Source organism: Cucurbita moschata, unplaced genomic scaffold (genome assembly GCF_002738365.1).
Source record: "Cucurbita moschata cultivar Rifu unplaced genomic scaffold, Cmos_1.0 Cmo_Scf00008, whole genome shotgun sequence".
NCBI lineage: Eukaryota > Viridiplantae > Streptophyta > Magnoliopsida > Cucurbitales > Cucurbitaceae > Cucurbita > Cucurbita moschata.
In genome coordinates this window covers 4,197,977-4,211,709 of record NW_019268524.1, presented here as the reverse complement: position 1 = coordinate 4,211,709, position 13,733 = coordinate 4,197,977, and the positions used below count along the sequence as shown (strand labels likewise).

Below are 13,733 nucleotides of genomic sequence, written 5' to 3'. Positions count from 1 at the left end.
AATGAAAAATTAATATTTCATTTAAAAATAGTCTTAGTTGTTATAAAAAAATAAAAAATGTTGTTATCATTAATTGGGATGAAACGGTTAATATTTTGTGTAAAAAATATTTTTAAATTTTTTAAATTTCACTAATACTCTTGAATAAGAACTTTTAATAATAATTAAAAAAAACTAAAAAATATCTATAACATTTAAAAAATACTCCCTAATTCTAAAAAAATAATATTAAAAAAATTTAGAAATATTACAAAATTATAAAATTTAGGAATATTTTTATTAATTCAACTTAAAAAAAATTCATTAATCTTACGTGGCACGTGCGACCAATTAGCGGCTAAATCACATTTAAGTGTCGGACGAAGATTGGACCAAATTCCTGCGTCTTGTCGTTACCTGAAAGAGAATAAACGAAGACCAGAATCTATTCTCACATCCGATTGGCTGTGACAAAGTTAGCGTCCGCGGGTAGGTGATTGTAGCGTTTCTCCGCATTAAAAAAATCCGGACAACTCATTAGAATCAGCCACAGGTTTAATGGAGGCTTTATGAATATACAAACGAATACCGTCCCGACCGCGTTGCTAATTTGGCGTTCTGAAGAACAAACCCTTCGCTTTCCAATCCTTCCTTGCCTTCTTCATGTTTACCTTGTTCAATTCCCAATCCTAAAACCCTACTTCTCACTTCGAGCAATTCCTCTGGTGTTTGGAATTTGAAAATTCATTTCTACTGCTCCCTTTTGCGTCTTCTGTAACCTAGTTCATTGGTTTATTTGTTTGGAGATTGAATTCCGGGATCGATTCCAGTTCTTGTTGTAGTTCGTTTGGTGTTTGAGGAGGAATTGATCGGTTGTGGAGCTGGAGATGCAAGATTCTTACTCGATTCTTACTCGATTCTCTGGAGTTCTGTTGGTGCCCTAAGTAAAATGCTTCTACCCTAGTTCTTCTGCTGTTGTTTTATTTGATAGGCTGGTCTATTGATTTTACTTCTAGATTGTTGATCTTTGTTCATCGTGAAGGTTCTCTTTCTCATTAAGTTTATCGAGGAAGTTCGTTTCTCCCTTTGTATGAAGAGGTTGTGGGTGTAAGATAAGGTTGGAGGTTTTGGATTCTTTCACTAATGTCCGTAGAAAGATCCTTCGAAGCTTGGGAGGAGGTGCAGAGGCATGGTCAGGATTTCGCGGACCGTCTTGCTCAGGGTTTCACGGGACTGATTCATTCTCACATACCGCCGCCTTCATTTCCCTGGCCAAATCCCCCCAATTCTAAGCTCTTTGATCTTGAATTTCCGGGACAAAGTTTTGGTATCAAGGATTATGGGTTGACTGCCCACGATTCGATTTTTGATATTGGTAGTAGGATTGGACAAGCTAGCGCTGATTTTGGTGCTTGTTTGAATGGTGTGGTTCAACAATTTTTCAGACAGCTGCCGATGCCATTTTGGCCTGAGGAGAATGTAATAGGGTCCATTAGGATGGATCGGGATAAGAGTTGGCAGAGGGATGATATGGGTGTTGCTGTTCAAGGGAATCTTGGAACATTAACAGAGCGCTTGCGTAGTTCTGAACTTGCTGACAATGATGCTGGTTCAGATGCGATGGTTGACGATGAAGCATCTGGCTTTGATTTGAAGGCTATAGGACATCTGGGAAGGGCACAGGTAATAGCAGTGTGATAAACATTTATTTAATTTGCAAATTGCAGACATGATATTGGCAGTACGGCAGATAATTAATTTTTCAATGACTGCTTTCAGGTGTTCTATTTTGACTAGGACAAAAATGGTTTACTCTTCATTAGCTAAAGACCTGTTTTATCTACTAATTGTGGTCTAAATCTATAGCTTATTACAGAACAGAGACCTCTTCGAACACAAATCTGCCAAATAGAGTGATCAGGAGTTCCTTTTCTGAATGGCTTCTTTAAATAGTTATTAATACACTGCCCTACAGTGGCCTGTTCAGCCACGAACTTAGTGCATTTATGATCACGTTCAACAACTCACCTATACAGAGACAGATAATAATTATTATGGGGAAGAAACCATTGACTTGAGAATAATGAAGGAAAGTTTCGAAAAAATTATAGCTATGTTGTCCATGGTGGAAACTATTGTGATTTGAGCACTACTCATTCACACGAGATGAGACATGCTAGAGGAATCATTTTGAAATAGTTAGCTGTTACTATCTGTCAATAATAGAACATATGGTTATGACAACATCATAACGTGAGCGAAACAATTATCCTGTGGGAGACCATGAAAAGTTGATACATTTTTTGTATGTAGTAATTTTGTCAATCCTTGGTTCATCTTTGTGACATCCTCGTTTTAGTTGAGGGAGCCTCTAATCCTGTTTTTTTGAAAGTTACATTGTCTTTATGTTCTACCAATTGTAGTGGAAATCTCAGCAAATTTTGTGTTCAATCATCTTATCTCCCCAGCCAGTATTTTCCTTCTCTTCCAAACCCTACAATTCCATGGCATTTATTCATCTTTTTTGTGTGGGCATAGTGGTGGTGTTAAAATCATAGTTATGTAGGTTGAGGATTTCTGTTTCCTCTTTAATATTATTGTTCTTTGGGTGTAGAGCACGATCAATATTTCTTCAACGTATGATAGTAGATCACGAGATGTGGAAAGTTCATTAGTTGCCAGAGGAGATCTATGGAGAGTAGAAGCATCACATGGAAGAACAGCATCTGGAAATGATAACTCATCTTTATTTCTGCTGCAGCTTGGGCCAGTACTCTTTGTTCGTGACTCGACACTTCTTTTGCCAGTTCATTTATCAAAGCAACACTTGCTTTGGTACGGTTATGATAGAAAGGTAACACCTACTTTATATGGCTAGTAGCATCAAAATTAAATCACGTGTCAGATTTTGGACAATAAAGTCATGTTAGAATCAAAGTGCAGAAGTTATTTTGTTTTCAATTAAACAAACAGAATAGTTTGGATGTTACTGCTAGGAGTGTTAGGATTTAGTTGGGTTTCAAGAAGAGTCTTTTTACACGACAGCAACCTTATTTGTTGGATGTCTATTAAAGGAGTTCTCTGCATTGCTACCAATAGCTATCCCTTTAGAAAGATGTGATTGTCACTATTTCATTGACTATTGCTGTCAATTTTATTATGGACAGCTTAAACTTTTTCTAAAAGCACGTTGACCACCAATTTTCAGTTTATTAATGTTCAAAATCTTGGATTGCTCTTCATGTCTTAAAATCCTTTCTGCAATCCTGATGTGAGTGTTGAACTTGAGTTTCTCCTTGCAATATGTGTAGGAATTTTCTAGTTTAGTCTGATCAAACGCTACGTTAGTAAAAGGTACTGTATTTTAACTTGGCAATCGGGACCCTTAATGTGATATACATAATTTGAGACTTAGAAATATGAATACCATTCTTTCACTTTCAATGCCTATTGTTTTTGCTTTTAGAGAAACTTTTGAATTTTACTTCTTCAAGTGCCCGTGACATGACACATTAAACTGTCATTTTCATATAAACCCTACTTTATTCCAACTTCTAATGTTATTATTTCATGAATCATCAGAATGGAATGCATTCTCTATGTCCAGCAGTCTGGTCAAAGCATAGAAGGTGGTTGTTTATGTCAATGCTTCGTCTCAATCCCCCAGCTTGTGTAAGTTGATAAAACCATTTCATTTCCTATTAGCATAATAATTGTGGTGAACTTAGTTTGGTTTTCAATGACATAAAACCGTGTCATAAGAAAACCGAAGTAATCTTTTTAAACAAAAAGCAATTGGCGTCGTGAGAGCTATCTTGGGGCCCACTAAGTGCAGAACATGCTCTTCCAAATGGAAAGAATTGCTCAACTTTATGTATACGAAAGTTCTTACGTTGTTTGCCATATTAAAACTTCAGAATCAGGGATCAGTGCTCAAGTATATTCAATAAACACTAATCAGGAAGAAGGCTCTATCTTGGAGCAATGTTTTACTTATCCAGTAAATGAAGATAAAAATTTTCTTGTTTTGGTCTTATTTTTTTTTGTTCATGTTGTTTTTGGATTGCCTGGCTAGTGGCAATTGCTTGACCATAAAGTTTAGAACTATTTCTTGTTTATCATACCCTTTGGATCAGTCGAGTAACATCACCTTCCCCCTCCCTCCTTCCCAGTCCTTTGTTGATTTACAGTTCCCCAACGGGCAGTTGACTTATGTGTCGGGTGAAGGCTTAACTACAACAGCATTTTTGCCCTTTTGTGGAGGCCTCCTTCAAGCTCAAGGTCAATATCCAGGAGAAATGAGATTCAGCTTCTGTTGCAAGGTTAGTTATGTCCTGATTTCATTCCTATAACAAAAGAAGACAAAGTTGGTTCTCCTTTGCAAATTCAATTTCCTAAAGAACTTGTATGGGTATGGACCCCAGTGTTGCTAAGTTGGTGCCTTGTTTGTGCTGGTCGATTTTCTTAGAATAAATGGGGAACCCGAATAACACCAATGGTGCAATTTCCTGACAAATCATTTACTTTGGACCTTGCTCAATCATTGGCTTGGAAGAGAACAGGTCTTCTGGTGAAACCAACTCTACAATGCAGGTTAGTGTATATATGCTTATTCATCAAAGTCGAGTCATCTATATTTTTCCGACTATAGCAATAAATGTCAGTTTGGACTTTGATGTTGTCTATGAGTATTTGTTGCAAACAATGAAAATAACCGGGCTCTTGACATGCTTTCATACGGATACGCCCAAGACTCGTCTCCTAGACTGATTTCTGTTGTGTGATTACTTGGAAAGTTTTTTCAACACCTTAGGTTCGGATTTGGATAGTTGGTGATTAAATGAGAGTTCAAACTGTATCTCATGTTGTATAAAGAATTCACGTTGTGGTACAGATGCAAGTATAATTCTCCTCTTCCATTTTTCCGCTTGCACTAGGCATGATTTTCAGTTCGATATCCTTGCAGCGGAAACTTATTTTCATTTTTTCGCTTCTCCTGTGACAAGTGGTCATTTTGTATCTAATGTTTGACTTTAAATGATCAGTTTGAGTTCCACTTTTGGGGGAAGCAATCCTGGGGTTCGTGCAGAAATTGTTCATTCAGTGAAGGAACATCTCAATCTCATGTGCGGCTGTTCTTCCATTGCCCATCCTTCTGCATTTGCTTCAATTTCTGTAAGTATTGAATTACCTTTTGTCTGTGGATCATGTTTATTTACAGCTATTAACCACCTTTACTTGTATTATTTATCCATCGACTCCTTTTTCTTTTACCGTATTATAAATATCTTCACTACTAGCCAGTCTCCTTTCTTCTATTTGATTTCTTGCTCGGCATCCAGATCGGCAGGTCAAAATGGAACGGGAACGTTGGGAATTCCGGGATAGTTGTAAGAGTTGATGCTCCACTCTCAAATATTCGACGAACTTCTTTCTCTGTTCAGATAAATACTGGGATTGAGTGTTGATCTTCTTATGAAACCTGCGTTTTTGGTAGTTGCAAGTGTATAGGTAGTCTCAAAACTGCTCTCTGTTATTTACGTGATAGGTGAATATTTGTTAACTATTAGGCCATCATCTGTAAATCATGGCAGGCCCTTTTCTCTTTTCTTCTCTCATTTTAAAGCAGTTTCTACTTCTATTTCATCAAATTTTCAGAGTTCGTAACAGAGTTATTTCATTTGGTACTCTAAATTAATTATAGATCGATGGTTTTAGTTCGATTGATGATTGGCAAATGTTGTTGGTGGTTAGAGGGTGAACCCGTACACCATCACATTCCACCTGGTCGTCGATTGATATGGAAGTTGACCCTCTTCTAAAAATATTAATTGAACTTGGTCAACTCTTGACACAACTTTAATTCAACTAGTCTAACCCGACCGATTTAAATCGATCACATCTAGCCAGTTATTCAGTTTATTTGGCAGAACAAGAAGCATGTAAAATAATAATTGTCACAAATGTATCCATCTCACTATGAATTTGATATTTCCCTTTGATTCAGTCTCGAAGGAGACTTCTGGTCGAAGAACAGTCTCGAGTCTCGTCCTTGTTTTGGGTAGAAGTAGACGACGAGTCGATCCATGGTCCATCAATTAACATGCTTCTCTGCATTTGAATGCCTTGTGAAGATGTTGAAATGCTTGTTAGGCTGTCCTGTGACAGCTTCTCAAAGGCTTTGAACCTTGCATCTCGATCACCTACATTGCGCTTCATGTTCGGTACTTCAGTTGGGATTTTACCTTCAAGCATGCTAACCACAGAAGACATGGATGGTCTGAGGGTCGGAGATAGGTTCGTGCATAAGAGAGCGATATGAAGCATTCTCATGACCTCTTCTTTCGAGTATTCTGAGCCAAGATTCGGATCAACAAGTTTGAGTAGGTTTCCTTCTTCTTGTAGAACAATAGCCTTCATCAAGTATAAGACACTCCATGTGTGAGGAAAAGTGAAAGAGAGAAAAACTAATTGATGGCTAAAAGGGGAAGAACTTAGAAAGGCACTAGTTACCCAGTCAAGAAGAAAAACAAACTCCTCTTGTGGCATGCAACTCGTGTTACTTTTCCCGCTAACAATCTCTAAGGCCACGACACCAAAGCTATAAACGTCAGCTTTATGAGTCAGATAACCCCTTGTTGCATACTCGGGCGCCATGTATCCTCTACAAGAGATTCAAAAGCTATCTCATTGCGAAAGGACTAAACTTGATCTAATAGTTTGAGCTAAATTAACATTAGAATGAGATAGAGAAAGAGAGATACATTGTGCCTGCAATTCTTGTGCTGATATGGGTGTTCTCCTCTTCATGAAGCTTAGCCAATCCAAAGTCAGAAATCTTGGCATTTAGGCTTTTATCAAGTAGCACGTTAGTAGCTTTTATATCTCTGTGAACAACTTTCAATGAAGATTCTTCATGAAGGTAAGCCAACCCCTTTGCTATTCCCAAGCATATCTTCATTCTTACTGGCCACTCCAAATGGAGTGAGTGCTTCTCGGGGTCTTGCAATGAAAACCATAAAATATTTATAACGATTTTGAAACTGAAACAAGCTAGCAATGAAAGATATATGTAAGGCACTTACTAAATAAGGCACGAGCAAGATTATTGTTCTCTAGATACTCATAAATAAGCATTAATTGTTTTCCTTCAATACAACAACCATAGAGCTTTACGAGATTCGGATGTTGTAGCGCTGATATCATGCCGATTTCAGTGATGAATTCACGGTTCCCTTGCTTTGATTTAGAGGATAGCTGCTTTACAGCAATTGAAGTGCCATCCGACAGAACTCCCTGCCAAATATTTTTTGTTTACTCAAGTTATTTTATATTGAGTCGCATGATTATTTTGAAAAACACGTTGAAAGAAGAATCTGTTTGGTTATGGAGCCTGCTACTTAGCTCACTCAATGGTTATACATAACAAAGCTATATGGAAACATAACATAACAAAGCTATATGGAAACAACTATGTAGTAAAAGGATATGATAAAGCTATACATGATAGATGGTTATATATAGTAGATGGTTATATCAGGTAAAGCTATATAGTAAACAAAACCATATATATATATATATATATATATATATGTCCCTTAATTAGTGCTTTGAAAATATACTTTCTGTATTATCTGTATTTTCTACTTTGAGTCATCAATATAAACCTCTAGCCAATATTCCCCCGTGCAATTTCTCTGTGTGTTAATTTAAATCAAGTGTGTGTATTGTTATGCGAGACTATCAGGATCTTATATCAAACAACGATGAACATAGAGAGAAGAGGATGGAGTTTCCACAGATATACCTTGTAGACAGGACCAAAGCCTCCCTCGCCTATCTTATGTGCCGAGTCAAGGTTGTTGGTGGCTGCTTTGATTTGTCTTAAACTAAAATAACCTGTCTGTAATTTGAGGTCCCGAAGTTCTGTAAAAAGAATATAAAGGAATGCAAGTTTTTTTAAACCAAAGAAATATGTGAGTTAGAAAAAAAAAAGTATTCCTCAAAGAACATATCAAATGTTAACAGGTCGGTCCAAACTTGAATCGTTCCCTTAAGTGGTTGGTAAGAATAAAACTACCAAAGATGTACTTTATAATTCAAACAAATAGATTACTCCTGTAATTATTTATATTACCTTCGTCTTCAGTTTCCCTCCCACCTAAGTAACCCTTCCTTCGAAGAACAACCAATACTGAAACAACCAACACAAAAGTACCAACAACAATGCCAGCAATAGCTCCAGCTGATAACCTTTTTGCCTCATCAAGGTCTACAATAGCAAAAGAAGATGACAACAATTCAAAATAGGCAAAAGATTAATTGTTGAAAGAGAAAAGGCAGTGCTAAGAAAGTTGTAGAAAAGAACACATGACAAGGAAAACCTGAAATGATTAGCATAAGGGATGAAGGTTACTTGATGTAACTGTGATTGCAGATATCAGAGGTCCATAAACTCCTTTGTATGGAATGGCATTTGTTCCTTTACCAGCCCAGTATAAGTGGATCTCAAGAGTATTGCCAGTTACTATAACATTAGGCACTTCCAAAATATAGCTCTTATAAACACCTCCGGCTCTCTCCATTATGTTAAAGTCTTTTTCAATCAATTTTCCCTGTAGAATGAACTAAGTTTGTAAATAGTAATTACTAGACAGAAAGAAAGACCCAACAGCAATACAGTACAATCCCACGATTTAATACGTCATTGTGTTTCCACTCACTTGGATTGAGATGTCAAAAATACGCCTCCCCAAGCTACTGAATTTTTGGTCTGCAGTTGCAGTAAACATTGTTTCAGCAAAGTGAAGCTTCACATGGTAACTTCCACTTTGCAAGCAAAATCCATAGTACTTCAGCGAAACAGGTGCAAGTCGAGCTGTCCCATAGACGCCTAAAAGAGAATTATTGCTACTTGTGTATTGAGCGGTATCATTATCCATGAAAATACCAGTACTGCTGTAACCCCATCTTTCTGAAAAAGAGAATTTGGACTGCTCATCCCTAGTCGTATCCCCTTCGTATAAATTACCATTAAAGTGTGTCTCCTGTCCTCCACAGTTAATGAACAACGAACGAACTACAAGAACCATGTACCAAACAAATAGTTCAATCAAGAATTAGGTAGCTCCCATGAGATTAGTTAAGCTGCGTGCAAACTGGCATATACATATATAAAAGACTACAATTCCAAAAGAAGTTAAAATCATAATTAGATCATCTTCACTTACATTGAACTGCTCTTGCGCATGGGAGATCCCCCCTCAGGCACCAACGAACACTGCAAATTGGATAATTCAGAACTTGCTTGTCACATATGACACATGAAAGTTGATAATTTTTTTTTTTCCTTTTTAATACTACATGTTTGGAAGATTTTCAGTCAATCTAAAGTCATTTTTGATAATCCATCTCACAAGTGTATTTTTAAAAATAGTTTTAGATTAATATGGTCTTTTTTTATAAATTCATTTTGTTTCTTACGGTTTTCTTTAAAGAGAACACTTTCTGATTCTATAAAATCACTCAAAAAGCTATATCAAACACACTTGAATTAGTAAAAAGTCCGAAGGTAAAGGAAAATAATTTGATTTCAAAAACATGTTTTTACATAAACTATTCCAAACACGCTATAACTTTGTTAAGACGAACCTTTCATTACTCGAATTTGAATAACCAGAAAGCAAGTTCCTGTACCAAGGAAATAGATTTGTTCACAGTGAAGCCAAGGCCAATTTACATTTTCTACAGAGATAACAGGCGTTTTATCATGGTAATGAATATGAGTAAAATAACTTACACTTTAGGATCAAAACAAGGGGGAAGAGGCGACCCTGTAAATCTGTTGTTAGATAAATCCCTACAAAGAATTTGTAATAACGTTAGCAACAACTGAAGAGCAAGATAAAAAGAATTTCCCATCATGAACAGATGAGAACAATAATGTAATACAATTTGGAGGGGAAAAAAAAAATGTAACGAAGCGTTAGACTTAACATGTTTCCTTTGCGTCCTGTAATCCAGCTTGGTAAATGACCAGTAAGCAAGTTGTCATTTAGAAACCTAAACCAGGTACGTAAATCATCTCAATTTGCATGTCCAGAACAGAGTAACAAATATGTAGACTGCTCTGTAATAAGTAATAACTTACAAGGAATGAACATCACGGTTTGATAGATTCCGTAATAATGGCTCTGGAATTGTACCATTTAATCTGTTGAAGCTTAAATCCCTATTGAGAGATAAAAGTTCCATCAATGAATCATATTAACTTCCCAGTCCACTTTTTTTTTTTTCTTAAGGAAGAAGGCAAAACTGAGAAGAAGTTCAGAAACTTACAAAGTTTTTAAACTACTAAAATTTTCAAAATAATCGGGGATTTTATCCTCAATTAAGCAATTTCTGAGGATCCTACGACCAGGAGAAAAGCGAGATTAAGATCAACAAAAAGAACTAAAAACAATCTAGTATAAATTATAATGGAACGACTAATAATAAATAATCAACAATTCTGAACTTTTGCTTACAATGTTTCTAAAGATGTCAATTGAGTCAAATTGGGGAAACTAATTGGTGATCCCTTCAAATCAGTTATCCTCCTGACAAACAACAAAGATAACGATTCTTTACTTGTTTAAATTGATAAACATTCTAGCAACCACTAATGTCAAGAAAACCAATCTCACAGTTCACTTAATCTTTTCAACTCGGATATGGCATGAGGAATGGGGCCCTCCAAAGAAGTTCCTTGAATATCCCTGAATCTCAACAATTATACTCGAGTGAAAAGAAATCCTAAAACTACATAACGATATTGCATAAATTTGCACTAGATACATATTATTGCTCTTGAAGAGAAAGAGACCATTTTAGATCGGAAAAAGAAGCATATTATAATTTCTAAAGAAACCAAATATCTATGAAATTATTCAATGCCACAATGTGATTGACAGTTTTACACCGTTGAACGTATTAGAAATAAAATCACAAAAGTATTTCAAATTTGTATCCATCTCCATCCGTTATTAACTGTGAGACTACATTCTGAAAGTATCATTAAATAAATTTTCTTTACTTACAATCGCTTAAGATTGATCCAGTTGCCAATAAATTCAGGCAACTTTCCTGATACATCATTTCCATCTATACGACTGCAGGAACATGTAAAACGTTAAAAAATAAATGAATTGTGCAAAATATTAAAAAAAAAAAAGTTCAAAGATGAGTATCAACAAATAACATACAAATCAGTCAAGTTCTTCAAGTTTCCATAAGATTCTGGAATGGGGCCTGTGAAATTATTTGCAGAAAGAAATCTGCAGAAATGTAAACAAAGCTGAATCAGTGGTAAAAAAAAAAAGCCCCCAACACAAGAAGTAAACCATCAAAGCCATGAAAATGAACTAAAATGTTAGGGATTGTTGTCTAAAACGAAGAGAAATCTCACAGCTCTCTCAAGCGACTTAGTTTTCCGAGGCTTTCGGGCAGATTTCCTTCAAGCTGATTCTGCTCCAAGACCCTGTAAATTCAATGAACCGTTACCCTACACTTCAGTTCAGGTGGAGATTGAATTCAATGCGATAAATATAAAAGAGTGATGGAAGAAAGTATTACAGTTCCTCAAGTGAAGCAATGTCGCCAATTTCTGGAGGAATCGGACCAGTGAGTCGGTTTCCGAGCATGGAACTGCACATAAGAAACGATTGAATAAACATCAACCAATTAAATCATTCCCTAATCACGTAAAAACAGAAAAGAATAACTTACAAATGAACAAGAGGAATGCGAGCAAAATCCTTAGGGATCGATCCATTTATAAAATTGCGAGTGAGATCTCTGTTTTGGAGAAATCAATTAAGAAGACGCTAGAATCAATCCATACAAGTTTTACACGATTTAAACATGATCGTAACAACATCAAAACGAAAACAATGAAGGAATCAGTGGTAATCTGCAACTTACAATTGCGAGAGTTGAGTAAGATTTGCAAACGCTGCCGGCAATACTCCAACTAGATTCAGAGTTTTAAGCTGTCTGTCACAAATTTCAATATTTCAATACCTTTTAAAGATATATTAAAAAGAAAGGGAAAAAAAGGGTATGATTATTACATCCTGGTGACTCTGCAAAAATCAGTGGAGCAATTGCAGTGCACCAATCGCATGGTCTGTTGGTTTGTTCCATTATGGAAGCCATCGCCGTTGATGCATGAATTTTGGTGTACGCTCCAATTCAAGTTCTTCAGCTCTGCAGATATTGCTTGAAGGGCTTTCACTGTTGCATCCACCGTCACAACTCATAAAAATATTCTAACAACTTTGGTTTGGCTTGGTTTGTAGCTGGTAAATGTTATTGTAACTGCTCACATCCACCGGTAACCACCGACATTGTCCTCTTAAACTTTTATTTTTGAGCTTCCCCTCCAATCTGAGAAGGTTTCCACACCCTTGTAAAAGGTGTTTCGTTCTCCTCACCAACCATTGTGGGACTCTCACAATTCACCCCATTTCAGAACCCCGCGTGCTCGCTGATACTCTTTCATTTCTCCAATTGATGTGGAACTTCTGCCAAATCCACCCCTTTGGACATCCACAATAGCATGATATTGTCCACTTTGAACATAAACTCTTATTGTTTTGTTTTTTATTTTCTCAAAAGACCTCACCTTGGCTAATTAAATGGCTAATTAAAGAAATGATTATGTGATGTCACATTGGTTGGGGAGGATAACAAACGAACATTTATAAGGGTGTGGAAACCTTCTCCTAGCAGATACGTTTTAAAACCTTGAGGGGAAGCCCGAAAGGGAAAGCGCAAAGAGGACAATATCTACTAGCGGTGGATTTGGGTCGTTACAAATGGTATCAGAGCCAAACACTAGACGATGTGCCAGCCTTCTCGCTATTCTCCAAAGGGGGTAGACATGAGGCGATGTGCCAGTAAGGACGCTGGCCCCAAAGGGGGGTGGATTTGGGGGAGCTCTCACATCGATTGGAGGAAGGAAAGAGTGCCAGCGAGGACGCTGGGCCCCGAAGGGAGGTGGATTGTGATGTCCCACATTGGTTGGGGAGGAGAACAACCCACCATTTATAAGCGTGTGGAAATCTTCCCCTAGCTGACGCGTTTTAAAGCCTTGAGGGGAAGTCCGAAAGGGAAAGCCCAAAGAGGACAATATCTACTAGCGGTGGATCATGAGTTTATAAACAAGGAATACATCTCCATTGGTATAAGACATTTTAAGGAAACCAAAAGCAAAACCATATGATATTATTGGAGAGGTTCGTGATTTTAAGCATAGTATCAGAGTTATAGCCATGTTAATAGAATCTTCAAGTGTCAAACAAAGAAGTTGCTAGCCTTGAGGTGTAGTCAAAAGTGACTAAGTGTCGAACAAATGATGTATTTTATTAAAGGGCTCCAGCGAAATGAGCCGAATTCGATTAAGGGAAGACTCTATGATGTACTTTGTTCGAGGAAAGAATTGTTGGGAAAGAGTCCCACGTTAGCTAAGTAAGAGGACAACCATGAGTTTACAAGTAAAGAATACATCTCCATTGGTACGAGACCTTTTGGGAAAAACCAAAAGTAAAACCACGAGAGGTTTTGCTCAAAGTGAACAATATCATACTATCGTGGAAGTTCGTTATTTCTAACATACTCTTCTCAATGATCCTCAACGGTAAAGTGTTCAAAGTCTCAGAAAATGCCCGAAAGCGGATAGATAAATCAAACTTGACAAAAAAAAAAAAAAAAAA

At 36.8% G+C, this 13,733-nt stretch overlaps 2 protein-coding genes across 5 annotated transcripts in view; one reads left to right on the top strand and one right to left on the bottom strand.

Moving 5' to 3' along the window:
- Positions 1-549: 549 nt before the first annotated feature.
- Positions 550-5,650, top strand: LOC111446263. Of its 2 annotated transcripts, XM_023084993.1 has the most exons (8): positions 550-923; positions 1,022-1,662; positions 2,594-2,833; positions 3,562-3,651; positions 4,152-4,301; positions 4,448-4,572; positions 5,025-5,154; positions 5,322-5,650. In XM_023084993.1, the coding sequence occupies exons 2-8, from the start codon at positions 1,123-1,125 to the stop codon at positions 5,445-5,447; spliced, it is 1,401 nt and encodes a 466-aa protein (XP_022940761.1). In that variant the 5' UTR covers positions 550-923; positions 1,022-1,122; the 3' UTR covers positions 5,448-5,650. The 2 variants fall into 2 exon arrangements, with proteins under 2 accessions (XP_022940761.1, XP_022940760.1); XM_023084992.1 differs by having other exon boundaries at positions 550-1,662.
- Positions 5,651-5,810: 160 nt separating this feature from the next.
- Positions 5,811-13,733, bottom strand: part of LOC111446262 (probable LRR receptor-like serine/threonine-protein kinase At1g53430) — an 8,585-nt gene continuing 662 nt past the window's right edge. Inside the window, exons 2-24 of one of the 3 annotated variants that reach the window (XM_023084989.1) lie at positions 12,090-12,252; positions 11,941-12,012; positions 11,746-11,814; positions 11,593-11,664; positions 11,426-11,497; positions 11,223-11,294; positions 11,058-11,129; positions 10,665-10,736; positions 10,506-10,577; positions 10,318-10,389; positions 10,130-10,210; positions 9,976-10,041; positions 9,779-9,838; positions 9,631-9,669; positions 9,210-9,259; positions 8,703-9,058; positions 8,396-8,594; positions 8,117-8,251; positions 7,787-7,905; positions 7,065-7,275; positions 6,744-6,981; positions 6,493-6,643; positions 5,811-6,393 (exon numbers count right to left, since the gene is read on the bottom strand). In XM_023084989.1, the coding sequence (XP_022940757.1) occupies positions 5,983-6,393; positions 6,493-6,643; positions 6,744-6,981; positions 7,065-7,275; positions 7,787-7,905; positions 8,117-8,251; positions 8,396-8,594; positions 8,703-9,058; positions 9,210-9,259; positions 9,631-9,669; positions 9,779-9,838; positions 9,976-10,041; positions 10,130-10,210; positions 10,318-10,389; positions 10,506-10,577; positions 10,665-10,736; positions 11,058-11,129; positions 11,223-11,294; positions 11,426-11,497; positions 11,593-11,664; positions 11,746-11,814; positions 11,941-12,012; positions 12,090-12,252 (2,924 nt within the window). In that variant the 3' untranslated portion in view covers positions 5,811-5,982. Of the gene's footprint in view, positions 6,394-6,492; positions 6,662-6,743; positions 6,982-7,064; positions 7,276-7,786; positions 7,906-8,116; positions 8,252-8,395; positions 8,595-8,702; positions 9,059-9,209; positions 9,260-9,630; positions 9,670-9,778; positions 9,839-9,975; positions 10,042-10,129; positions 10,211-10,317; positions 10,390-10,505; positions 10,578-10,664; positions 10,737-11,057; positions 11,130-11,222; positions 11,295-11,425; positions 11,498-11,592; positions 11,665-11,745; positions 11,815-11,940; positions 12,013-12,089; positions 12,253-13,733 lie in introns of those variants that run through there. The other 2 variants (XM_023084990.1, XM_023084991.1) reach the window with 2 other exon arrangements.

Bases quoted from the DNA above. Each gene is read 5' to 3' on its own strand.
- LOC111446263 (XM_023084993.1), top strand. From the start codon at position 1,123: ATGTCCGTAGAAAGATCCTTCGAAGCTTGGGAGGAGGTGCAGAGGCAT. The intron at 1,663-2,593 runs GTAATAGCAGTG...CTTTGGGTGTAG, and splicing joins GACATCTGGGAAGGGCACAG to AGCACGATCAATATTTCTTC. The intron at 5,155-5,321 runs GTAAGTATTGAA...CTCGGCATCCAG, and splicing joins CTGCATTTGCTTCAATTTCT to ATCGGCAGGTCAAAATGGAA.